The 25020-nt window shown below is 33.5% G+C and overlaps 2 protein-coding genes across 5 annotated transcripts; one reads left to right on the top strand and one right to left on the bottom strand.

Moving 5' to 3' along the window:
• Positions 1-55: 55 nt before the first annotated feature.
• On the top strand, positions 56-2564 carry LOC145728483 (uncharacterized). Of its 2 annotated transcripts, none has more exons than XM_081978747.1 (9): positions 56-314; positions 513-720; positions 773-902; positions 960-1111; positions 1168-1491; positions 1548-1785; positions 1842-1994; positions 2051-2221; positions 2273-2564. In XM_081978747.1, the coding sequence occupies exons 1-9, from the start codon at positions 209-211 to the stop codon at positions 2492-2494; spliced, it is 1704 nt and encodes a 567-aa protein (XP_081834873.1). In that variant the 5' UTR covers positions 56-208; the 3' UTR covers positions 2495-2564. The 2 variants fall into 2 exon arrangements, with proteins under 2 accessions (XP_081834873.1, XP_081834874.1); XM_081978748.1 differs by lacking the exon at positions 56-314 and adding an exon at positions 413-464.
• sprt (PDZ domain-containing protein sprite) lies at positions 2552-24827 on the bottom strand. Of its 3 annotated transcripts, none has more exons than XM_081978744.1 (9): positions 24606-24827; positions 10575-10789; positions 7871-7933; positions 5908-6121; positions 5688-5856; positions 5483-5635; positions 5282-5434; positions 4042-4327; positions 2552-3982 (listed from the first exon to the last, which is right to left on the bottom strand). In XM_081978744.1, the coding sequence occupies exons 2-9, from the start codon at positions 10728-10730 to the stop codon at positions 2768-2770; spliced, it is 2409 nt and encodes an 802-aa protein (XP_081834870.1). In that variant the 5' UTR covers positions 10731-10789; positions 24606-24827; the 3' UTR covers positions 2552-2767. The 3 variants fall into 3 exon arrangements, with proteins under 3 accessions (XP_081834870.1, XP_081834871.1, XP_081834872.1); XM_081978745.1 differs by lacking the exon at positions 24606-24827 and adding an exon at positions 21248-21403; XM_081978746.1 differs by lacking the exons at positions 10575-10789; positions 24606-24827 and adding an exon at positions 9204-9221.
• Positions 24828-25020: the final 193 nt, after the last annotated feature.

The following is a 25020-nucleotide window of genomic DNA, read 5'->3' on the forward strand; positions in this document are numbered from 1 at the left end:
ACCATATAAAAATGGTATATGCAAGTCATGCACCTATAGAAACACCTTCTTTGTTAAAAATATCTCCATGACACTGACACACTTCTAACTCCACGTCCATTTACATTTCAATGTAATTTTTGTCCAGTTTTTGTTAATTTTTTTGTAAAGTTGTTTAGTGGACATTCAGCAAAATAGGCTTCCCCACGTTCTTTGTCAAAAACCAAAAATGCGAATTTATTGGAAAGCACTCGTAGGTTATGGATGCGTTTTCTGGATTTTACTGTGTGTCTCAGATTTTCTCGGAATTACTAATGTTCAAAGATACAGTAAAGGTAAAGTTTACTCCATAAATACAGCTTCAAGATAAACTATAGAAAAGTGCGTAGCTCAATGTCAAATTGACTGTTTTTAATGAATTTTTGTTTTAAACGTGACAATTTTCTCTATGCTTTATCCAGACTATTTTAATAAATTAGTTGAAGGTAACTACAAATATACTGTTGACAAACTTTTTCTATTTTGTATTGCAGAACTTGACGAACTATATGAAAAACCAGTGATAGTTCAGAAGCTTGAACAGCATTTAGAACCACATCTTAACAAAATACAATACAAAGGAGTCAAACTCGGTTGGTCGTTGATAATATGGAACGCTGTGACGTTTGTACTCTCAATTGTTCTGTGTTCACTTGGTCGCAGCTTGATTTGGATTTGTTGGGGGGCCTACAACTCATACAGGTTTTTACATAAATTCTTCCTTTCGTAAAAATAAACGTGACAAATCCATTAGAAACAAGAGAATATGTTCAACGTTGAGCTCTCCCAACCCATATATAAAAAACACTGGCAGTTTAAGCAGAATTCCAGTTATGGTGAAACCTTTAGGCAGAGTATCGGATACTAACATTCCCCACAGTCAGGTAGTAGTTTGTTGAATATGTTGACAAAGAGCAGAGTAAATCCATTATTATTTATAGGCGTCATCATTCCTGGACATAGAAAAAAGCTGCCCAAACCTCTTAATGAAGAGAAGTGGAAGCAACTTATCCAGTGCTACTGATATGACGTCCAAAACTTGTAGAACCATTTTCAGAAAAGAAGTTTATATGTGCGAAAGCCCTGGTTTAAGGTGAGTCACTTTCTGCCACTAACCATATTCTCTCCAAATATTTGATTATATTATAGCACCGAACAACATCTGGAACTCAAGTGCAGCAAACTCAGAGAAGAGCTGCACCGTCTCCAGACCACTTCCCTCAAAGAGCACGCTGCTTTATCCAGAAAATTAGACTCGGTTAACAAGGAAAAGAAGGAAATTTCCAGACAACTGGCAGTAGCTCAGAAAGAAAATAGGGCGGCCAAACAGCAGCTGGAAGAGTTACTACAAGAGAAGGCATCGCTGCTTAAAAAACTGGAAAATGCAACTAAAGAGTTCAAGTTTAATACCAAAACTAAGAAATTTGCTTTGGCTAGACTTGAGGAGGTCACTGGAAATGTTGAAGAACTACGGTATGTTAAGAGCTTTTCATACTTGGAGCAACTAAACAAATAATTTCCCGTACTAGCCAACAATTGGAGCAAGTAAGCAGAGACAAAGAAATTCTGGAGAAGAAGCTGAAATTGCTGGAGATTGAATACAACAAATTGCATGAACGACACATGGCTTCTCAGCAAAACATGTACAATAACAATAACAACCATAATTTACCAGAGAGGGATGTTGAGGCTGATAAGAAGCAAATTTGCTATATCAAACGATTTAACTATGACAAGTCTGAAAATGACATTCCCAATGGAGTTCAGGTGGTTTCCTAAAAGCAGTTACTTTTAAATTATTTCTATAATTTTCATGTTAATAGCAAACTGCAAATGTGTTGGCTTCAGTGTCCCAAACTGAACTTGACATGAAGAAAATCCAAGAGAAAATAAGACAGTTGGAGAAAAATCTAGAAAATTTAAACTTGCATAGCAGCAACGAGTTTGGATGTAACAGAGATTTCAATCAGCTTGAGGTTGATTGTTAATGCTTTATGGTTAAGCTTAGTTACTAATTAAAATGTTTGATCAGTCTGAACTAAGCTTATCTGGGATAGACAACACTACAGATTCTCAACATGGACTTGAGGCAGATTCAGGAACAACATTCAGTGAGTTTTCTAGTGGAAACAGTCCTAGACAAAGATATTGGTCAGATCGTGTCACTGAATTGATTGGTAAAAACAAAAATCAATTTGCGAAGGTAATAATTGCAACTTGTTTGGTGACTAATACATGACAGATTATTTTGCAGATTCAAGCTTTGGCGACCAAAATGCAAGAAAAGGCACGTTTTCTAGGAAATATTAGAGGAAGAGCGGAAAGTGTCCAAGATATGGACTTAACTGATTCAGACGAAGCTGAACCGAAACGACTAGTAAGCAGTTCGTTGGCATTCAAGAACTTCCTGAAAAGCTTGAATAAATTGGATGACGCTAAACGTGATATACCAACGAAGCCTGAAGTGTATTTTTAGGAAATTGCTTGTGAAAATTTTGTAACCAAATTTGTAACTAGTAATACACAGCAAGTGTTTTGGTTGAAAATTCCATTTAATTTACTATTTTTCTTAAAACTACCAGATATATCTATAACAAGAGTGTCTTCCTCTAATCACACATAAACTTGACAAACATCTATTAAATAGTCAATTTGTACTATAACATGAAACTATTATTGTACAAATTAATTCGCATGTTATTTTCTCAAAAACTTAAACCAGTATTTACATATTTGCACATCAATAGCTTCAACACCAAGTTCCTTGTTCAACTCCATTATCCAAGGTCCTCCTATAACAATTCCACAAAACTTGATCCTTATAATCGTTGGATTCTCGATTATCCAAGTTTATTTGTTTATAGTTTCGTTTCCTAGATTCCGACTTTCCATTTTGCACTTCTATTGTGTGGTTAGGGGACTCTACTGACTGTAAGCTGTGTGTTTTGTGTAGGGACAGTCTAAGAGGTTTTTTAGGTGGTGTAGGTCTTTGCTTTCCATTATGATCGTAGTAGTTTTGATATGAAGGATGTTTCCTATTATTGTCTGCTTCAGAGTTGTAATCAGTACTCTTGTAGCCGTTACGTGTTGATGTTGAGTTGCAATCGCTGTCAAAGTCTAATGATTTCACACTTCTGGATGCCTGGACCTTCTTAAACAGTTTATTGATGGCCTTTGAAGGACTTTCAGGAGCGTCCAGTTCTTCCACACTACGCGAATCGCAATACTTTGGTCCAATATGTACTTCAGATCGGAAATCTAACACTGAAGTGGACTTTCTTGCGTTGTAATGCTTCAAAATGTCGGCGTTGTACTTCTCAGAAGCTGTAATACATCGTTGACGATGTTTTTCGTATAGACCAGTTTCTTTATTAGTTCTGGTCAATTCTTGGATTATCTTTGTCGCTTTCTTGTAACTTTGGTCCACAATATCTGAATTGCGGTAGTCTTTTTCTGAATTCGTTTTCGAGAAATCAGCCGAATACCTGTGTTCAATTTTCCTGTTTGTCCGGTGATTTCCGTTAGAATTGGTTTCAGAGTTGTAATCTTTTTCTCGGTGATGGTGATGTTTTCGATAAGACACTTTCTCCGAGCTTTCGTAACCTTCTCTTAAAGGAGATTTAATGCCATTTCTTGGAGACTTGTGACGTTCAATTTTGGTAGGATAGTCTGGTTGAGGACTTGGAGCGGGTATATGAGTATTAGAGACGTTGGACAAACTGCTTCTTGATCTTATAGTGATGGAGTCTTTCTCAATATTTGGCACGTTCGTAACTAAGGCTGTTACTTGAGGTCCTTTCTGGAATACTTGGATTTCTCCGGAAAGGCTAGAGTGGGTTGAAACTGGAGAGTTCTGCGTGGTTATGTTGATATTGGTTACATTTTGGTTGGATTTTGAGATCACTGGCGTGGGGGATACTTTCTGGTTCTCCGACTCTGACTTCCTATTAAGTAGCTCGGAAACCTGTACCAAAATTCAAATATTAATACGTTACCACCATAACAAAAAAAAAATTAACTAACCTGTTCCTCCAGGTAAGATATTCGGTGAGTTAGTCGAATGTTATCACTTTTCAGTCCGTCCTTAACTCGCTGCGCTTCTTCAGCTCGTTCCTTGACAATTTCAAGTTCAGACCTAAGAGCTACGACTTCTTGAGTGGGAGTTCTGGATGAAACCGGTAAAACTGTACCATTTTCTGCGGGTTTTCTCAAAATTACCAGTTTAGCAGGATCGGGAGCAGCTGCTAGCAGTCTGGTTAAATCCTCTCTGGTTTTTGTCAGGACTATCTTACCGTTAACTTCAATCAGTCTGCAAAAAGTGGTTACTTTTTAAATAATATAAGAATCCATTGGGCTTATAAAGGTTTAATTCAGTTATTTTTTATAATTTTTAGATGTAAATAGGTGTAAAGGCAGAAATGAAGATATTATGTTACAATGTAATATAATAAATTATAACAAAGTTTCGAATTTCACTACTCAAACAATTTTTAGTGATTCTAAATAGTAGTCTTTAAGCTTCTATTACTTCATTTATGACTTACCACATACCCTTTAATGCTTAATTTCTTGCGTTCTCACTCTTGTTCTTTATATTGCTGAACATTGCAGTCATTATAAAATTAGCAGATATTCTTGAGTATTGTTAAAAGTCGCAGTTACGCATTACCAACAGTACTTTACGAGAACGATTTTTTCCCAGAGGTAATTTAAATGCCCAACATCTTGAGGACCATTGTCTTATTAAACTTTTTGTACATAATTTTGAACAACAATGGGAGAGTGCGGCACTTTTCCTTTACATCTACTAATTTATTTCTTAATGATTTAAGTACTTGCGTTACAAAAGTTGATCTAGATTTTTGGCTTTGTTTGAGTACGTTTACTTGCCCAATTGTTTATTCTTATCCAATGTAAAAATCTCAACTTAACCGCGTTTATTACAGAATTTACTGCTGTAAGGAATGTAGTCGTTACTCTGTTTGGTGAGTCTTTTAATTTGTTTTTGCTGTCCAGTTTTGCCCATATTGGTTAAGTTTAAAATTCAAAAATTATTATTGCTGCTCTATTTTGCATTTTTTAATACACTTATATGGTAATGCTAAAAGCGCATTAAGTGGCAGACAATAATCTTATTCAGTTGTAGGTACTATTGTGACCTGTACGTTAAGACCGGATATGTGGTTGGGCGAATGCTTAGGTACCTTGACTCTTTTTGCGCTCTTATTGTTTGACTTTTTATTTTATTTACTATTAGTCTTACCTATCTCCTTTTGCTAAACCTGTATCCTCAAGAGCCCAATCAATCCATAAACCGGGCAAATTTTCTCTTTGCCCCGCACCAAAATTTGGGCTTTTTTGGTCGTAGTTTATGGTTATTCCTTGTAGTATCACATATTCTGAATCATTTACACAACTGAAACATACGAGTTAGTGTTATTTAACTATTAATATTAATGATTACCTGTGTAAAGTGTTGTTTTCAGCTGAAGATCTGTTGGATTCTTCAATACACAATTGCAGAGCTCTTGTTTCTTCTAAAAGGGTTAGTAAGTTCAGTTCTTCCCTACCTAACTGGTATTCCAATTCAGCTTGCTGAATTCGAACATCTATATTGCTACACCAAAAATCATAGTAGGAAATTGACTAAATTGCACAGGTGACCTTACTCAGTAATATCCAGTCTTTCTAATGCCATCTTCAAGTTTTTAATAGCCAATCGTTTGTTATCAATGTCAGTCTTCAGCCTTCCTAATCTATCTTCAGCCTGTTTCTTTTCCACTTCGGTTAACTCTCTATTATTGTTTATACCATTAGTGTTACTATTATTACTGTTACCTAAAATTATAAACTTTTAGGACCACTAGAATACCTTTAGTGTTAACTTACCATTTAAAATGGAGTTTAGCCTTAAGCCTGGCACTGTTAATTGTCCCCTTAAGCTCTGAATAATATTCTCTTTATCTTTTAAAGCATTACGAAGATTCTCCAACTCTTTGGCGGCAAGTTCTTTAGGTATGGAGCGGATTGATGAGTTTAGGATACCAGTGTTGATCTTTTTTCTTCTTGGAGTGTTCGACAGAGATACTTCAATACTAGCCATCTGAAATCCATTTAATGATAACAAATTTCTAGAGGACACCTTGTATATTGGTGCTGGTAACAAATAGTTCTTTACAGACGCATCCTTTATAGTCCTTATAGGCGTTATATAGAAAACTTTTTTATTGAAAACCTGAAGCCACCCACTCTGTCGGTAGTTAATATAACAATAACACTGGAACCCCTGCATAGTGGTCGTGCTGTGAGATGATGGGACCAGGAGTTTATTTTTATTCTGTTGGTATATTTAAAAAACCATAAAAGACTGGGGGTACCACTTAAATTATTGCGTCTTGCTTTTTCAATTACCTTTTTACCAGTTCGTAATAGTTAAGAACGCACCTCAACAAAATAATGATTCATCATTCTGGTTTTCTCGAATATTTAATATTATATGAAACTGGTAATATCATTTAACGGGGTTATGTAAGGTTTGTGGTTGGCACTAACAAAGCAATATCATAATTATGCATATATTCGATATATCTATTCGATCATCGAGATTATAAGCTACGCATGTATCAATTTAAGTTATGGCTTGTAATACGATGTTAAACTGTGTTTTTATAGATTGCAGTCGTAGATTCTGCTTTAAGATTACAGCTAAGTATAATTTAAAAATTTATACTGTGATGCAAGAAAAAGCGTTAAAATTGGATTTATACAGTTGGTAGTTTTAATACCATAAGATTATTAAAGTTGTGGTTTAATCAATTATTAGACCAAAGTTGTAAAAATGGAAATTATTAAATATCACCAGGATGGACTGCTAAAACCTTCGGAATCAGTACGTATCTTTTAAAAGCTTTTACATTCCGATCTCTTATATGTAATGGTAATAGTACTAAAAACAACCATTTAAAACTGGTTTTTGAGTGCGTGGATTTATACTAATAGAGTGATAATGTTTTTTAATAACAGAGTTTAAAACCTCTAAAAAACGAAACTGCTAAACCAATGCACTGGCTGACAATTTCAGTGATATAAACAAGTGTGACTAGAGTTCAAGTAATTTATTAAACTAGTTTGCAAGCAACTTCTGGCCGTTCAGGTGTTAATTATTAATAAATTAAAAATTCTACACCTGGTCTAGGTACGTCTTTTTAACGCATCATTTATCACAAAAATATTGTAATTGAGTTAATGCTGGTTTGAAATTAATCGTTTCGATAATAACTTTTGATCTTCCGGTCAATGACCCACCTTGATTAATAGGAAAGCTTTATACAGAATTACATCATAATTAAAAACTGGTTAACTGCATTCACCCTTTTGCCACCCTTCTGAATGAACGCTATAATTTAATAATAGGATAACCTGACGAGTTGCTATTCAAAATAAGGCAACCCTTACCAGTTTGTATTTTTTTTAAACGCGAAGGGGTGAGTCTTATTGTGTAATCCGTTAAATCCGTTTGTGCATAAAAATGAAGTCAAAATAATATTCGGAAGTGAATTTATAGCTTAATGCAAGTGGTTAATTTATACAAACGTAATATTATAACATCCGGAGAAAAAAATTGCGGTCGCAATATACTTTCAACAGAATTATGACCTTCCTCATCAGATTGCATACACAAATATTATTACAGTAATAGGACATGCAACGCATATTATTGACATTCAGAATAATAGAGTAATATTAAAATTTAAATAAGAATCAGAGAATAGGCATTGTATGTTAAACAAGAGCTATAAAGGTTGCATTAAGACATTAAGATCAAACGCACTATTTTTTGCTTTTGGTTTACCTTTGCTTCCAGTGTTTCAAGTTGAGCCATTCTGGGTTGGATTACAGTTGGTTGCAGGGTGGTCTGGAAAAAAAAACAAAAATTACATTCTAGCTGTTTTCTGAGTAACTAAATGCACTTTTTTCCCCAAAGAAAACATATTCACTAAATTATTAACTAAAACACGACTGCATCATATTTTTATGGTTCTTTACTTAGACTGAACGAAAAAGTTAAAGCTGCACCTTTGATTTGTAATGTTTACTCACGTTTATGACTGTAAAGCCATAAAGTTCAAAAACTCTAAACACCTATTACTTTTAATAATATTTGTAGATCCTGTTAACGGTTTTAATTTCCGCGATGTGGTTATGGCGTTGGTAAAACTGATGAGAAAAAACTTCAACAAATCAGCTTTGCTATAGTCTGTCAATTACCCAGCTCAGATTTGACGGTAATGATGGCATTTGAAAGGAATATTCAATAAGCTTGATTGACCTTAAAAAAACTAGTTAGTAGAAAAAAATTCACTTAACACTAGCATAAGGAGATGATATAACTGTATCAGTTTCGAGTGAGTGAATTGAGAATTAAGAGGAAAACTTATTAATACAGTCAGTAACTTATTTATATTAGAGGCCGCAACAAAAACTGTAATCCATCTGGGATAGTATATCATTAAACTGTCAAGAGTTTCCTCACATTTTAATAATCAAGCTTAATTAAAAAATACATAAATCTTTTGATTACCATGCCTGTTAGTGGAAAAAATGCGGGAAATTTATGAGCTTTTCAAAATACGTCATGGGAGTTTTTTTCATATTTGATGCCTCAAAAGTTCTAAGAATTGTTTGTTATAGTATCCACCAAACTTGGTGATTAACAAGTGACTAGCTGAATATCGAGTAATCGAGAACATTTTTATGGTAGTCAACAAGAAAAGCTTTATTATGCTGATAGTGTTAATAGTAATCAAAAATTTTTTTTAATCATCTTCACGCAAGTATGCAACACTATTATTCATTTTGCACTTTGCATGAACTGCATATACTGAATTGGAAAGTTAGAGATAAAAAGACGCAGAAATATTTAAGTCCGAACACTGGAACTATCAAAGTTTCTTGAAGGGTCACATTATTTGTAACCAATTGACATCTGATTTTTCCATTAAACAAAATGGTGGGCGGAAAGTAAGTGGGATCTAACTTAAGTGTCACCTGAAACGTAAAGCATTATCACATTTAAATAAAAATAACAAGCACTTTGAGAGAGATAAACAGGGACATTAATAACCGGTTCTCGTTAAGGCCCTTATGGTAATAGAAAACCAGATTCACGTTGCCATATTTCATACTTATCACTGTTCTAGTCAACCTTTGTAGCCTTGGCACAGCAACATCCGCCCAATGCAATAATCTTCCTGAAATATTGGTCTGGCTGGTCGGTTAATTTATTCCTTTACTACAAATATGAGGAAGTGTAAAAAAATACCGCAAATAAATAGATTGTTAAATAATATGATCGAGTAACGTTACAAAACATATTAATCTGTTGAGTTTTAATTAAAATAACATCTTGCTATTAATACCCTTGAACGATGTCGTTACTTCGACTAACTGATGTTTAACCTGAACAGTTAACCAGTTAATCTCTTTAAAAATATCGTATCCCGACGAAAATCAGAACCAGTTCGGTTGTACGGTTCCCAACATTTTTTTTATAGCTCCGGCTCAAAGTTACGACGAAAATTCACGAACCCCACCTGAACCCAATAAGGAGAACCGACCAATATTTATGCGAACAGTTCCATGACAGTATCTACTAAACTTCAAAGTTTCAAAGAACGAGTTCCTTGTACGTACATATTTCTGTTACATCGTATCTTTCAAGAAACCAATCTTCCGATTTGCGATTCTATGATTTATGAAATTCTTCCGTCACTCGAGTTTAATTGCTATTTTCTTGAATTGAAGCTAATTTTACGGCATCGTAAAAGGGAACAGACTTATGTCATGGATGGTTATTTGCCTGGTCGTGGTATTCGCGACTATGAAATGTTCATGGTATATTGACTAGGCTTCGATAACGTTAAAGGAAAATATGCATTTATTGCCAGGATGGCATATTGGAATAACTCTGCAGGTCTTGAACATTAGATTTGCTTCAATGATAAAAGATGCACATAACTTTAAAATAACCGTGCATAGCTTGTCCAAATAAATAATGGGGCACATATGTTTCACCATAAGTGTAATTTCAAATCAAAAACTTAGCTAAGTGAAACTTAGATTGTAGCATTTTGTTAAATCCAAAACTGGGAAGAATTAACAAAAGATCCAACTGTAAACCTGTAAAAGTGTACCAAGAATACTATCTTTTAATCTGTCGGAACTTTGGTTGTAATATTCATTATTTTTTGCCATCCTATATATTAATCAGGTAATTAGCAAATATGACTAGGATCTTTATAAAACTTCGTATCACGGTCTGCCAAAGACTTGCAAGATAAAAAGCACCGTCAATGTTAATACAAATTACTGAAAAAAAAACATCTATTAAATTAAAAATAGCACAACCAAAGTTTAATAGTTTATCTCTGGACAAATTCCATTGAAGCTTCATAAATTATAAACATATGACTTGCAATCTGTATGGTAGAGATTAAAAATTCGCTTGGTTTAGTACGTTAACGTCTTTGTTACGGTCGGTAAATTTGAACACTTACTAAGGAAACGCTACGTTGACCTAAACCTGGACTGGAATTTCCAGGAGGTTCACTGTCCGGCTCTGGAGGACAATCTGATTGAACGGAGGCTCTGGGACGTCGACTAGCCTGACTTCTTGAACGAGTAGGACTTCTTGTAGGAGCTGGTGAAGTCATGTCTTCATCTCAACAGTAAATTGCGGGATCAAAAACCCAGCCAAGATTGAAAATTCCATCTGAAATAAAAAAACAACAGTTTAGCTGGTTATTGTCGTTTTCCACAAGGAATTAAATAAACGCGTTAAGACTGAATTGATGAAGATGTCGTGTTTGCTGCTTGCGGCAAGCCAGTGAACAGCTGTTTCTATGTAAATGACACCATTAACTTTACATAAAATTAATTCTATCAATCCTAATAAATTTACACATTTTAGTCATTATCTGATGCGTGTGTTGCTTTAGTACTGGGATACTAGGAGCGGGTTTTCAGTTTTATCTTTAATGGATTACGGAATATGCTAGACAGAAAAGGTAAAGAGCTTCATTTTTATCAAAAAAGTTGACTAAAAAAACTGATGACAATAACATGTTATCTGACAAACAATAATTTTGGAATTGTATTTTAAATAGTTTGATTCATGTGAATGAAAATATCTCTGATAGAACTGTGATTTGTTTAACGTTTTTTAGCAGTAACAAACAAGACTGCAATAAGCTTCTTACTGCTTACATAACTGATTACAACAGGTCTTCTTAATATCGCAAATACATTAATAATTCTTGCACGCAACTCTACTTAATTTGCTGTGGGTGCAGAATTATTAAGACTAATTCATAAAGTGTTCCACAAACAGGTTCAACGAGATAATGAGAAATGAACAAAATGTTCCAATTAATTATTTTTCACAAGTCCTAATTGCTGTTTTTATACAAGTAAATTAAAGGTAAGTTAACTCCAGGTTACTACTGATCTACCAACGTGAAAGAATTTCAACATTTTATTATTGTAAAAGTGTCAAGTTTTACACATTATAAAAGGTAATCATTTTTCATTCATTCTAGACCATTTCTAGGCTACTATTAAGTTTTTAACAGGTTTGTTTCATTGTAAATTAAAATAAACAATCAGTTTATCAGGAATCATGCATAAATTCAATTTAATTGAATTAAAAAGCTATTACAACGACAGGCATTCAATTTAGTTGGGAAAATTTTAATTTAATTCCAATGTAATTAACCACTAAACCTTTTGAAACAGTTTCTTATCTTAGAATTTTCAGCATGCCATTCATTGTTATTACTAACAATAGACTATTATTATTTGTTGCAACGGTTTTGTACATTGAACATTTTCAGTATAATAGGTTCAATGTCATAGGTTTGCTGAAAAAGGCATCCAAAACTGACAAAGCTGTCTGATAAAAAAATCACTTCTTTTGCAATGTTCGCTTTTTGCAATTTTATATTTAAACATATGTAATTTATTACTAACCATCGATAAATCATAGAACGCTGACAGATCAACATATCAAAAGACTGCGGCGCCTTACGTCTCATAACGTTATTAAATCAAATCCACTCCGCTGTCGAATTTAATATGGATTTGTTTGCAAAGTTGCTTGGCAAGGTATTTGTACGAAGAAAGAGGTCAACAATCAATCCCGTATGGAAAATTAAACAATTTTTAGTCAATCATAAGGTTGACCTGTCGATCATAGTCTATGCGGTATTCAAAGAATGTTTGCGTAGGTTTCAATGCTCGTCGACCGCTTTTAGGTTCAAAGAGCCATTTTATGGGATTTATACCTAGTCTAGTTCAAATTTATGTCCGTAACCCTATAAACCTTTGTGGCAAAGGGGAATGACCTGATGGCTACATTCCCATCCTCCCATTTCCTTCCTATTATAGCACTTTCTTCCTTTCTTCAACATTTCATCCATGAATTAGAACAAAAACCCCACTAGGGAATATAAAGTGCCCATTATTCGACACGCTTCCCGTATGACCAACAGTGTTCCAACGGTCTCTGACGTTTATCGGACCATGACCACGGGCAGATGTTCAATTCTAACTTTCTGTAGTTTATTATCCCTATTCAAAGCGATTAAACCTCACACCAATTTTCAAATTCGTTTAACCTATTATTAATGAATGATTGATCTTGGGTCGTTTATTTTTTTTTACTATTAGATTGATCCAAAATGAGTAATTTAATTTAGAATATATGGTCAGGGTCAATCTAAAAGTTATAACAGAAACATTTCTGTGATACAGTTTATACGAAATGATCATCAGTGAGAAACACCACTTACGTCCATATTTAAAAATTTTAAGCCAATGCAAAATTTGCCTACTAAATTACCAATGCCAATTGGCAAATTTTTAATTGGTTTCACCATAACCAAATATTTGGCACAACCAAAATTTGCTGAATTGATCAATCCATAAATTACAACAAAAGATTGAAGCACCACCTAATAATTGGCTGCTTGCATAATTCTTACACAATTTCATCTAAATTGCGTGATGTTGTATCCTTTTTAAAAACACAAATTAATTGCTACGCCTTCCACTCTTATTCCTAAAACATCCAACAAGCTAGTCACGTATAATTCTAATAATTTATGCCAAAACCTCCGTAAAACGAACAAAGCGGGGTAATTAAGCAGCTCTTAAACCAGGAAGTTGTGGATAGTGTACCTACTGTTTTGAGTTAGGAACTTGGTTTAAATTCTGCATTGCACTTTAAACCGCTTTAGTAAAAAAATTGCTAAAAACCTTCTTTTAGTAGCTGTTTAAGCACACTACTAAAGTAGTACTAAACTGAGGCAAATTGCACTCTTAGTATAAAGTACCAAGTAGAAGAATACTTAGGACTTATTTGGATGGTTGTGACGTGAATTATTTATTAGGAAGTTTAAAGTGATGCCGCTGTTAAACTACTTTACAGTGCAAATTAGCAAAATTCTACTGAATAAGAAAGAAGTGTGCTTAAAAAGTAGGAAGTCGTGTTACTTTCTTAGATTTCTATCCGCAACTAGTAAAAAATAGTATTATAATGTCCTTACAATAAAATCCACTGAAGTGCTTACTCATTGTTTACAATTAACTCCATATTAGTTTTTACACTTATTTGTACCATCGGACTAATACAAAATAAAATTGCCACACAGAATTGGTATAGTAAAGAAAAAATCGTTTACAAGTTAGTGGTTAATGTGCCCCTGAGGGCTAATGAGTAGTTGCGAGCAATTTACGGTTTGTTTGCAATAATTACCTTTAGGATGGGCACCCAGTAATGCGATGATATAACGTACTACTCTAAAGAAAATTGCCACGAACACTCCAATGCCCTCAGACATGTAAATGTTGGTTTCACTGTATATTATTATAAACTCTAAGGTAATTTATCCCTTAGTCGGAATAGTTATTTATTTACATGCGAAACTCCAAGAAGTAGTAGCAAAAGGAGGAAGCGTTATTATAGTTATTACTATAATTACTTCAACTTAAACAATTAATTATTATGAAATATGGTGCTCGTAATGGTAATTTTTCTGCAAGTATTAAAGGACCTTTTTCCGCTTCAATAAAATACTTACAAGTTATAGAAGCATTTAAATGAGACAATAACTATTAAAGCTTTCTCAAGTCCCCACGTGAATTAAATTCCTTGACCGTTTTTGGGATTGTTACATTAGCTTTCTCAGGTTTCAAGATCGCAGTTTCCAAGATGTAATTCTGGTTTGACACCAGCTATTTTTATTACAAACCCTGAAAAAGAAGCAAGTAATAAAATTTATTAACCCATCAGGCATATAAAAATTCAACTAAATATTATCTGGCACATTTAGTAAAGTTAAAACATATTATTAAAATGCACTGATTATGTTTTTTTTGACCTACTAATAATCCTTAATTAATAATGCAGGAGTTTTTACTTGGTTGCGGTTATTCAACTGCAACAAGTAAGTTGTATAATGTCTCGTAATGAAGCAGACGATCGAGTTTTTAGAGATACTTACTTACTTAGTATAGTTGATGACATTTTACATGCTTCCTGATTCATCAAATCTTCCGGTATAATGGGAATAGTAATATTATTAGTTTTTATGCTTCCCATAATGATTGTATTAACAGTTTCAATGTGGATGTTATTCCGGTAGTTCAAATCTTTTTACATTTATAATTCATTGTATTGATATGCTCAATATAATACGGGATGTTTAATTATTGTGACAACTGTAGAATTATTAATACTTAACTAGAGGAATCAAGTTAATGAGTAATAGAAAACAGTCTAACCATATTTTATTTGTATGTTTAGGTTGAGAGTATTCAATATTCAAACATATTTACTTAAATAATGATGAACCTGGTGTTCTTAACCATCATGCAGAATCGGTTGTGGTGTTAAATCTCAAAATTAAGAATCAACACTAGTTTTTGCGTTACTCTTGGATGATGATCCACTGATTTACTTTTAACGAGAGTGTTTCTAAAAAAAAAAGAGCATTAGAACACGATAAACACGAATCAACATGCTATTATGGTCTGAGATTTGTAATGCTTGATGTATTGTAAAAATTACTTCAAGTATGATACTTTTTGAATTATTACCTAAAACCTGGTTGGCATTTCTTGAATTTGGGTCATTAAGATGATAATTATTTGAGAACATTTAGTAAAATATTCATACAGTAATGAATCAAATAAACTGAACTTAAATACATTCCACTGCATCCAAAATAGTACCCACTATTTTAGCACTAAAAACCACAAATTTGATATCCGTTACATCATTTTTCTTTCAGGACATTGTTTCTTCGTCACGCTTTATTATATAATAATAAGAATCTTATTTTTGGCATCTTAACAGAATATTAACATTTTCTTTAATACGTGTTTATTCGACTTGTGGCGTTTTAATCCGTTAAACAACGTGTTAAACTAAACGATTTTTATAGCTCACACTGTTTCCGTTGAACCATTCTTACGGTTTACTTCCATTTGGTCTCACAGTAGCGGTGATTTTCTTTGATATCTTCCGAACGTTTTTTCTCTACAATCGAAACAAGACAGGAATATCAGGACGTTAACCGTAAATGTAAATGCGCAGTCAAATCCGGATTGGCTAATCAACTAAACTAAAAAAATATGTTCTATTGTAAACAAACTGTAAACGAAAATAAATCGTACTAGCATGTTACAAGACTGCTTAAAATGAGGTTGGGCGTAGCTCCAAAAAATTCCTTTCTTCGACTTAATAGGTATTTTAAATTTGGCCGCAAGGGAATACGGCCGAAGAAGAAGATTGAAATTGTTTTTGACCCTGAAAACAAAAGTGGTCCCTGCAAGTCTGAAATTAATTCCTCGTTCAAATGGATACGAGGCATGCATACATAATAGAAATTTTGCACAAGTGCAATGTTATTTTGTTGTATGTAAAACCATCAGGGGGCATAGAAGCAGAAAAGTAATGGAATCCCGTTCTGAGGTAAAAATTAGCTGCTGCACGATAAACATCATAAATTCGACGTATAAGAATGTTTTAGATAGCAGGAAAAGAGCTATATTTCCTTTTATGTCCAGCAAGAATACAAAGGCACATAACAAATAACTTAGATTATATAACTTTAGTTTCCGTTTTCAGACATTTTCAATGCTACGTTCCAATTAGTAGAGACTGTTTTGGTAAACTTTTAAAGACTTTGCAACTCCTTTGAAGGGATTTATGCAACAAAATCATTAAGAAGCTTATTTTCCGTGTCTCTGCCAGCTAACCTATAAACTATCCTCTTTATACATTTCTTTGTCTGTACCAACTTTACGAAAGCCAGTTGCATTACATTTCTGTACTACATCCATCATTCGTATCAAGTTGTTGATCTAAAGAATGTTCGTTTATTTAAGTATACATAATCCCACACGCCTAGTTTACGTAGCTGTTCAGCTAGGAATCTCTGTCAGATTTCAGTGACACTACATAAGTTTCAGCTAAAATATGCAATTATCTTTTGCTGTTAAAAGGGTAGTGAGATTGATTTTATGATGTAGTAAATTGTGCTTTTATGAACAGTAATACTATTCATAGTCTGCATCTCAATATTGAATTTGTTTCAAAACCAGTCTTAAGGTGGTAAAAGCTTTTAACGATCTGAAATTTGTTGTTAAATTATGTAATCTGTTAGTGAAGAATTTCCATAAAAGGCGGACAAGTAACTTACTTTTTTTTTGGTTCAAAATATGACAGCAAAATACAGGTTAAATTTGATGGACACTTCTTTCTGCTTTTTTCTAAACTTACTGAAGCATCACCATCAATTTAAGGTTCATTAAGTCATTTTTTGTATTTCCATCGATTTTCAAAGTATTGTAGGAAGTAATTTGTATTTACTCGCATCGCAAGACGTAGCACATATTCCTGCTAATTTTTTTGTAAACCCGTTATTTAATTGAACCACATTATTATACAACTAATTATGTTAAGCAATTTTGTCTTAATTAATGGCTTCGTATGCATAAATCTTCCAAAATGCCGTGGTTTTCTCCTATTTGCATAATATGGATCACACGTCATTATTCAGTAATGCAGCTTCTTGATTATGGGTGCGCTGTTTTAATTGCTTTATGTAATTCAAAGTGATTCAAAACCCAGTTGTTTGAAATTATTTAATTCTTGGAAACAAACAGGACTACCAATTTACTTGGAGTGTTATTTAAACGATGCATTGTGTTCTACCTTTGTTTGTAAAGCTTTTGTTTAAAAAAGGTGTGTGTCTATCAACTTTGGTTTTAACTGGCAAAACGCAGAACAAATAGAATGTTTATTTAAGCTTATGTAATATCAACAGTTCGTTTCTTGAGTCCAAAATTTTAGTTTCTCATTATATTTCTTGTCAGTCAGAAAATCTCGAAAGTGCTTGAGCACTCGCAATCAAAGCTAAACTGCAACCATTCTGGACTGAGTTAACCTCATACGTTTTCAAGAATGGCACCCGTTTCCTAGAACGGGACAAGTTAATTACAATTCTCGATAAAATTTTCGTCTTGGAATTAATTAGTTCGGGTCCGTTGCATGTCCTAAAACCTTAACTCGATGCTTACTTTATGAACTCGTTTGACTTCCATAGGCGTAGGGCACCATTTCATTATTACTGCAAATTTATTGTTATTACTGGGGGGGATTAGACTAAGCCATTCTCGCATTTGGAATAGCTTACGGGTTAATTGAGTAATACAAATTTCAGTATGATTTTTTCATAATTATGATTATTGTTAACGTTAATGCAGTCGTTTCTCACGCTGTAGTAGATTGCATTATAGGTATACATTAACGTTTAGGTAGGTTTTTGTTTAGTAAAACATCTAAATTACACAAAATACGTACTGACTCTTTTACTTTACTGAACGACTTATTTTTCCAAATTTTTGTTTTAATATAAAAACACGCGGACAATACTAATATTTAAAATACAAACTATTAAGACATCAAGCTGATTTAACAAAATGCACATCCATACTGGTGATACTTGCTTTATGCGTTCTTATTGCTAAGTTGCCGACAACGTATCGTGTACTTCATACCCAGCTGGCAATAAAATATAATACTTTATAGCCCGCATGTGCATAAAATCACACCTAAAACAGTTTTAAGGTTTTGTTTCATTTTTTTCTTTAAGATTTCTTGTCGATATGTGTTCAGTATAATTTATTTCAACAAAAAACATGTCGAACACTATTGAGATATTTACATTTGAAAGTGACTTTTTTACGTCACACAGTTTACCAAAAGTTTTTTTTGTAATTTGATACATCTCAATTAACATTATTCCAAAGTAACTAACTTCCGTTAGAAATATGGCCGGACGGGTTATAATGAATGATAAATATTAGATATAATCGATAGCTTGCTGAGTGCTAATTTACTGGATGTTTACATTTTGGTCAATTTTTTATTATCTACATCGACTTCTGTTACATTAATTTGTCCTCGTACCATATGGTTCCCCATTGTCTACGTACGTCAAATAAATAACTGAGAGAAGAAAAATCTTTTACTACACATATCGATAATTTACATAAAAGCCACCGTAGGCTAGAAAATAAGTCGAAATTTATCACCCTTGGGCAATTTGTCCGCACAATTTCCAGACCCGTAGATTACCAATAAGGATTATTTATGAACGGCAGTGAAAAGGTTATATAGAAATGCCTTGGCTAAAACCCACGCACCTTGAAGAAGGGAATATGGCAGTTCCAAGTGACTATGCAGCTTCAATTACGGCCAGAGTAATAAAAGCCGAGATTTATCTATGGAAATACATTTTTAAATACGTTGAAATAATTAATAACCGGTGGAGTAGAGGCCTAAAAAGGAATTTTCGATTAGCGGTTTCATTGTGGAAATGCCTATGAAAATTGGATGTGGTCATGCAGATAATGGTTTTGAGAGTATACTGAATTCTTAATACTAATACGGCCCCAAATAAACGGAAGTGATTAACAAGTTATTGCAACCATAATAATCAAGAATGAATATTTATTTCTTGGCTATGAAAGAATTTAAGTTATTCCTCTGCTAGTTGTACTGACGGCAGTAGCTAGTAATTAATGTATAGAAGTTGATATCCGTTATAGATCTCAGTATTTCTCCCGGTATTTCTTACGAACTATGCTTATTGACCAATTAATTGAACCTCTTAATCATCTTAATGTATCCTAAAAAAACTCATTAGCTAAACTACAACTTTCCTACATTTTCTCTGTATCAATCAGTTTATTGCGTGCGAATGTGAACCATTTCATTTGTTACAGTTGTCTTAAATGAACCGTTAATCAAACGTTAAAGTCAATAAAAAAGAAACCCACCTCAAATAGATTTACATACAGGCGACAACTTAGGGCGCTAAATGGTATAGCAGCCAGACGTATTTATAAACAAATTAGCCTACGTTGCAAAATACTTTCGCCTACCGAAGTGATGTCGATTGTGTTGACTGATAGGGCATCTTGCGTAATAATATACGGGTTAAGAAAGCCAACAAATATAAAAATAACCCCGGATGAAAAAACTAGATAAATCGTACACATGTTAATCAGAACTAGTTTTATACAATTCTTCTATGTCGGCTTTTCAAAGTTAATGAACTATTGTTCCTTAATAGGCACAGTTAGTCAATTAGCCTTAAAAGACATTTTGCAACAAATTCATTGTTGATTTTCTCCTTCAGTGCAAACGCACGTGGTGTCCACAGTTCCTAGTAAACTCAGACAATGACAATGTTTAGAACATCAGAAAAAGCACGATTTGAATCACAGGAAATGATTTTTGACTTACCATTAGTGTAACATGCACAATAATGTAATTAAACAAACTGGAAGCAAGAAATCTTCTTGAGACTCCTAATAATTACTACTTGCCATCGATACGACCTAAAACCATACATCAAAAGCGAGCAAAACGTCCTTGCTAAGGTAGGTAACTGACTTATATTTTTCTATCTCCCCTATCATCTGAAGATTTATTTCAGTCCTTAACCAACGATGTTAGGGTACGGCGTAGTAAAAAGCTTTCTTACGAAATGTTGTCAGCCCATATCAAAATTTAGATCTTCTAACCGAGCTGCTAACGGTATTTCAGCCCGGTTGACCTTAGAGCGTGCAACGTTTCGAAATGGGTTTGATGACAAATTTTGCATCAAATATTTGACCTTTTCTGTACAAGAGCAACAATTAGCATTTTAAAACCATTTTGGGTGATGATTTATTTTTTGAAAAAAATTACCATGTTATTTAAATTTCATTCAAATTTCTTTTGCATTGTCTGAATCTGATTTAGTGGCAATTTATTAGCTTAACTTTGTGTATGGGATAATTAATTTATTTTATGTCTCTTCTTGTTTATTGAATGTTAATTAAGTTAATCGATAGATTTCTTACTGGTGAGTCGCCTTTTTTATATAAAAGCAAGCAACAGTATTACGTACAGTGAATTCCAATTTTTTTCCTCAAAACAGTGTTGTGAGAAGTGACTTTCAAAATTGTAACTAACCTACCCTAATTGTTGTTCACGACCTTTTTGGATCTACCCTATCTATGGAATATTAGCATTTTACCCCCTGGATATTTTTGACAGGGATTTTTCTTTCAATTTTTTAGCCACGTTGCCAAATGGTTATATTAATGTAGCTGTCTATGGATATGAATCTATGGTACGGAGGAAGCTTATAAAAACTTCGAATACAGTCTAATTAATTAAATTCCATAATCGTTAGTAAAAGGTGTAAAAGGTGTTGCTGATTCTCCAGAATAGTGACATATTTCCAAAAATTGTTATATTGTATTAAGATCAAAATTCAACTAGTAAACACTTCTACATCAGCAGGAACAACACTTTATTGAGATCTTACTTTATTAAATTAATTTAATAAGTGGTTGTTCCTGCTGGTGCAGATAGATTTTCTGGTTGAATTTTGATCTAAATACAACATTTCACTATTCCGGAGAACCAGCAAAATATTAAGAGGAATTATAGTTTACTTAACAGTTTAGACGACGATCATGGTGACTTTTAATATTTCTTATGATTTCTTGTCATTTTATAATAAGGGATAAATCCAAAAACATCCTAAACTATACTTGGAATCTGCTTACCAGTTCTTAATATATGGTTATTGAGCAATTTACTTACATTCTTTATAAAAATCAGCATCAATCAGTATTCAACGTATAACGTTCAACAATCTCGCATCTAGACGTATCATTTTTCCTGATTTGCATTTTAAATACGTTAGAAGCGAATATCGGCATTGTTGAAGAAAAAAAGACCGAATGATTTATTTGCCACGATAACTCGGACACGTCTGGCGATTTCATTTAACTAACGATACGTCCAGCGCATCCTTTCAACTTCAATCGATCCGATATCTCAATGACGGTTGTATAAATTAGCTCGCTTAATTTCCTACTGAAATAATAACAGTTTACATGGGTGGTCTTATAGTAATTAAAATCATTGGTCAACTATTTTCTTTGTCATGTTATAAAACAGCTGTTTGAATAACTAATAGATATGGAGAAGTCCATATTCTCTTAAGTGAAGTTTAAGGAAGGAAAGTGGATTGATGTTAATTCTAGTTAAGCAGTAAAACTATTCGTTCACCTTTGACACTGTAAATCAAGCTAGTTCAATTAATTTTCACACAGGAAGACAAATTACAACTAAACCGGTGGTTTCTAGTTTCTCACCTGCAATTTATCACGTTTTTTTTTGCATCGTTTTGTATAACAAATGGGGGCTTAGAATAATAGTCGCTGGTTAAGTTAAGGAAGGTCTTTAACAGAGTATCACGAAACCTGAACCAAACGCATTCTTCATGTGGACTCATGCGAATATTGTGGGTCTTCCTCACTAGCCTAGAGCGGACAATCAGTGCTGATGCGATCTGCAAACGCCGTCACGAACCCATGGTAAAAAAAAACCATTCTGAACTCTGACCGTGGCAGTCAAGGTACTATATTTATGGCAAATGTTGCCAAGTTGGTTATTCAGTCTTTGATTATCCCCAATTTTTACTATCCAACTCCTTGATTGAATCAAAATTTGAATACCAACTCATCAACCTTCTGAATCAACTTGAAAACTTTCTTTTCTGTGACAGGAAATCGTGAATTTATATGGGTCTGAGATACGGCAACAATGAAACGAAGGGCACTAACCCGGCGCCACGAATTCAAGGTTTTCGTGATCATGGATGAAAAGGTCTTTAAAAAAAATACCGCCACCGGTCTCGCGGGTCATGTAAGGAAAACCAGCAACTCCATTTGAAGAAACTTAATTTAGCGTTGTTGGAACAACGGATACTGAAGATAATACTACACAATCACTGATATGCCGTAAAGGTTTTGCCAGAGCTAGTGATTATGAAGGCGTGACACGGAAACATCTTTCTCTTCGGATGAAGTCCAGCTGAGATATTCATTTTGTTTAATTGAGTTTGCGTAACTTTGTTATTAACGGGTTCGGTAATTTTGTTGCGATCGCTCACATGTTGTTAGTTATTATTGAGGTTACTAATGCTCATATGTAACATCCACTGGAAAAAATATTATTGCATTGGATTAATCACAAAATATGGTTTATATCACAACAAAGCATTTTGTTGAAGTAATTAAGGACCCTTGAAGATATTTATCGGAACAAACACAGTTGGATGTAAATATTTACAGGTTTACGATTTATCCGGTCTTCTACAAAGCTGGGTTTATTTGGAGGATTTGGCTTTTAAGTAAACGCTTAAAATTCTATTTGCGTTACCGCCTCACTAAGCTTTTAACTAGAAAAATCCAAACCAGTTTTCAGTTCTGTGTGAAATTAGGGTTTGAAAAAGTATGTACAGACTTACATGGAACTTCATATTAAAAGCATAACAAACGTAGCAGCAGACTGGTAATTTAAATTTCATTAAAAATTGTTTCCGGCCCCTGTTCATCCAAATGTGAAGACTACAATGAGTCGTGTACCGCACCAAGGCTAAATGTTCCCATGTAGTTTGCCATACATGTCGCAGCTAATAATGTTAATCTGGTTTTTAAACCATAACTGCACTAAGACAGTTGTCATTTCGATACAACAACATAAACATCACAAAAGAAGTAACTAACAAACTATACACTTTGTTTTGGTGCAGTCACTTGGTTAACAGTTGTTTTTTGTTCACTTTTTCCTAGTCTTTAACGGTTACCCAGATAGTTTGATTTAACACTATTAACATACAGCAAAAGTATATAAAGGATGATCGATAAGATCTATTCCTAATACCTATACCCATAAATTTTTTAAAGCTAATTAGATTACTGGCAAAGTTCGCTCTTCAATAGAAATAATCGTACTATGAGATCTCGTGCTAAGTGATGATTATATTATTATCCTTTAGAATCACAAGTACTTAAGCTCCATTATTTGCATGTCATCAAGCACATCCAACGCATCCGTAATGAATACGAAGTGTCTACCTTCAATTTAAATTTTTTATTTACACCTCTAATTGAGAACGAACTCTATTTAGCATATTGCACATTGATGGTGATGGTGCTTCCTTTTTGTTTATTTAAATAGAATGGTACTTGTTGGTGGTTTCTTTGCCTTTCTAGCGCAATATGGATGAGTCCATTTGAAATGATTAACAATTACAATTTTTACTTAGATGTTCAGAAGGAAGATTGAATTTTGAATGTTTTAATTTATATAACTAATTATAATTAACTCCTAAAGTTAGGTCAGTAACTTTGACTATCTTAAATTTAAAGGAAACATGTTTTCTTTAAGTGACTGAGTTACGAATTCTGTTATGAAAAATACCTGAGAATACTCTGAAGTTAACTCTGATAACTTGAAATTGATAAACTGGCTCTTTGAATTGAACGTGAATTGACAATGTTAACTGTATTTTCTGGAATACAGTTACTTTGTCTGCAACTTGTTGCGATTAAACTTACAAAAAACTAATACATGAAATCAATTATTAACAGGTGTGGTGCCTACACATTCCAATGAAACAAATTACCTTTTAAATTTTTTCGGAACTGAGACTATAGTCATTGTTAATAATTATGGACAAAAATATACAAACACGTTTTTTTGGGAAACTTTTTAACGTTCTTCTACCTCAAATTCAGCAACTTGCACTGTTATAGAGCAGAACTGAGTAATCTGTATTTTTTGACCTAATTTAATATGTTTTATAAATAGCAAGGCACTTTTTATAAAATATGTAAAAAAGCTTATTCAGGATGTCTTATAAACAATTTCCTATTTTGCGGTTCTAACGACCTTAATCTCCATTGCGCAAAAATACATCTTCTATACGTTTTTTTGTATAATCCTTCATCAATTTCTAGTTAATTACTGCTGACATATGCAACTGGTCTTGGGATAGTTTAACTTAGTTAATACCTACTTAACAATAATAATTGGTAAGGCTGTTCCAGCTTCTCATTTTTTTTCAACATTTAAGTTAATTAAATACTAAAATTCAGTGTCCACTTACTTAATTAGACCGCCTCTTCATCACATTCCTCCTTTTAAACCATAAAAAAAGTCATCAATACGAATGGGTAATCCAAGAATGAGTCGCACAAATCCATAAACAAACTTTCCATACGTGTTTGTTTTGTAAACAAATTAAATAACGCGGCACGTGTGGAAAATGCAATGCGGTTGGTAAGTGTGGAACCACCTTTACGAACGCACCGATGAAACTGATGGCGAGTCGGTTTGCGCTTCATCAGGATCTAAAAGGCGGATTCACACTGATGGGGTTGCTTGGTGGTGGTGGATTGACAGCACCAACTTTTGTATATCTTTGATACTAAAATTATTTCATATCTTATGTGTTTTGGATTTTTTTATAATGATGCTCAGATATTAAAGATTACGGTGTAAAATTGAAATAAAGCTCTTTA

This window comes from Ips typographus, linkage group LG4 (assembly GCF_016097725.1).
Source record: "Ips typographus isolate SLU linkage group LG4, UJ_Ityp_2.0, whole genome shotgun sequence".
NCBI classification, from domain to species: domain Eukaryota; kingdom Metazoa; phylum Arthropoda; class Insecta; order Coleoptera; family Curculionidae; genus Ips; species Ips typographus.

Bases quoted from the DNA above. Each gene is read 5' to 3' on its own strand.
- LOC145728483 (XM_081978747.1), top strand. From the start codon at position 209: ATGCGAATTTATTGGAAAGCACTCGTAGGTTATGGATGCGTTTTCTGG. The intron at 903-959 runs GTAGTAGTTTGT...TATTATTTATAG, and splicing joins CTAACATTCCCCACAGTCAG to GCGTCATCATTCCTGGACAT. The intron at 2,222-2,272 runs GTAATAATTGCA...ATTATTTTGCAG, and splicing joins ACAAAAATCAATTTGCGAAG to ATTCAAGCTTTGGCGACCAA.
- sprt (XM_081978744.1), bottom strand. From the start codon at position 10,730: ATGACTTCACCAGCTCCTACAAGAAGTCCTACTCGTTCAAGAAGTCAG. The intron at 5,636-5,687 runs GTAAGGTCACCT...TTTTTGGTGTAG, and splicing joins GAAAGACTGGATATTACTGA to CAATATAGATGTTCGAATTC. The intron at 5,435-5,482 runs GTAATCATTAAT...CGTATGTTTCAG, and splicing joins GAAAACAACACTTTACACAG to TTGTGTAAATGATTCAGAAT.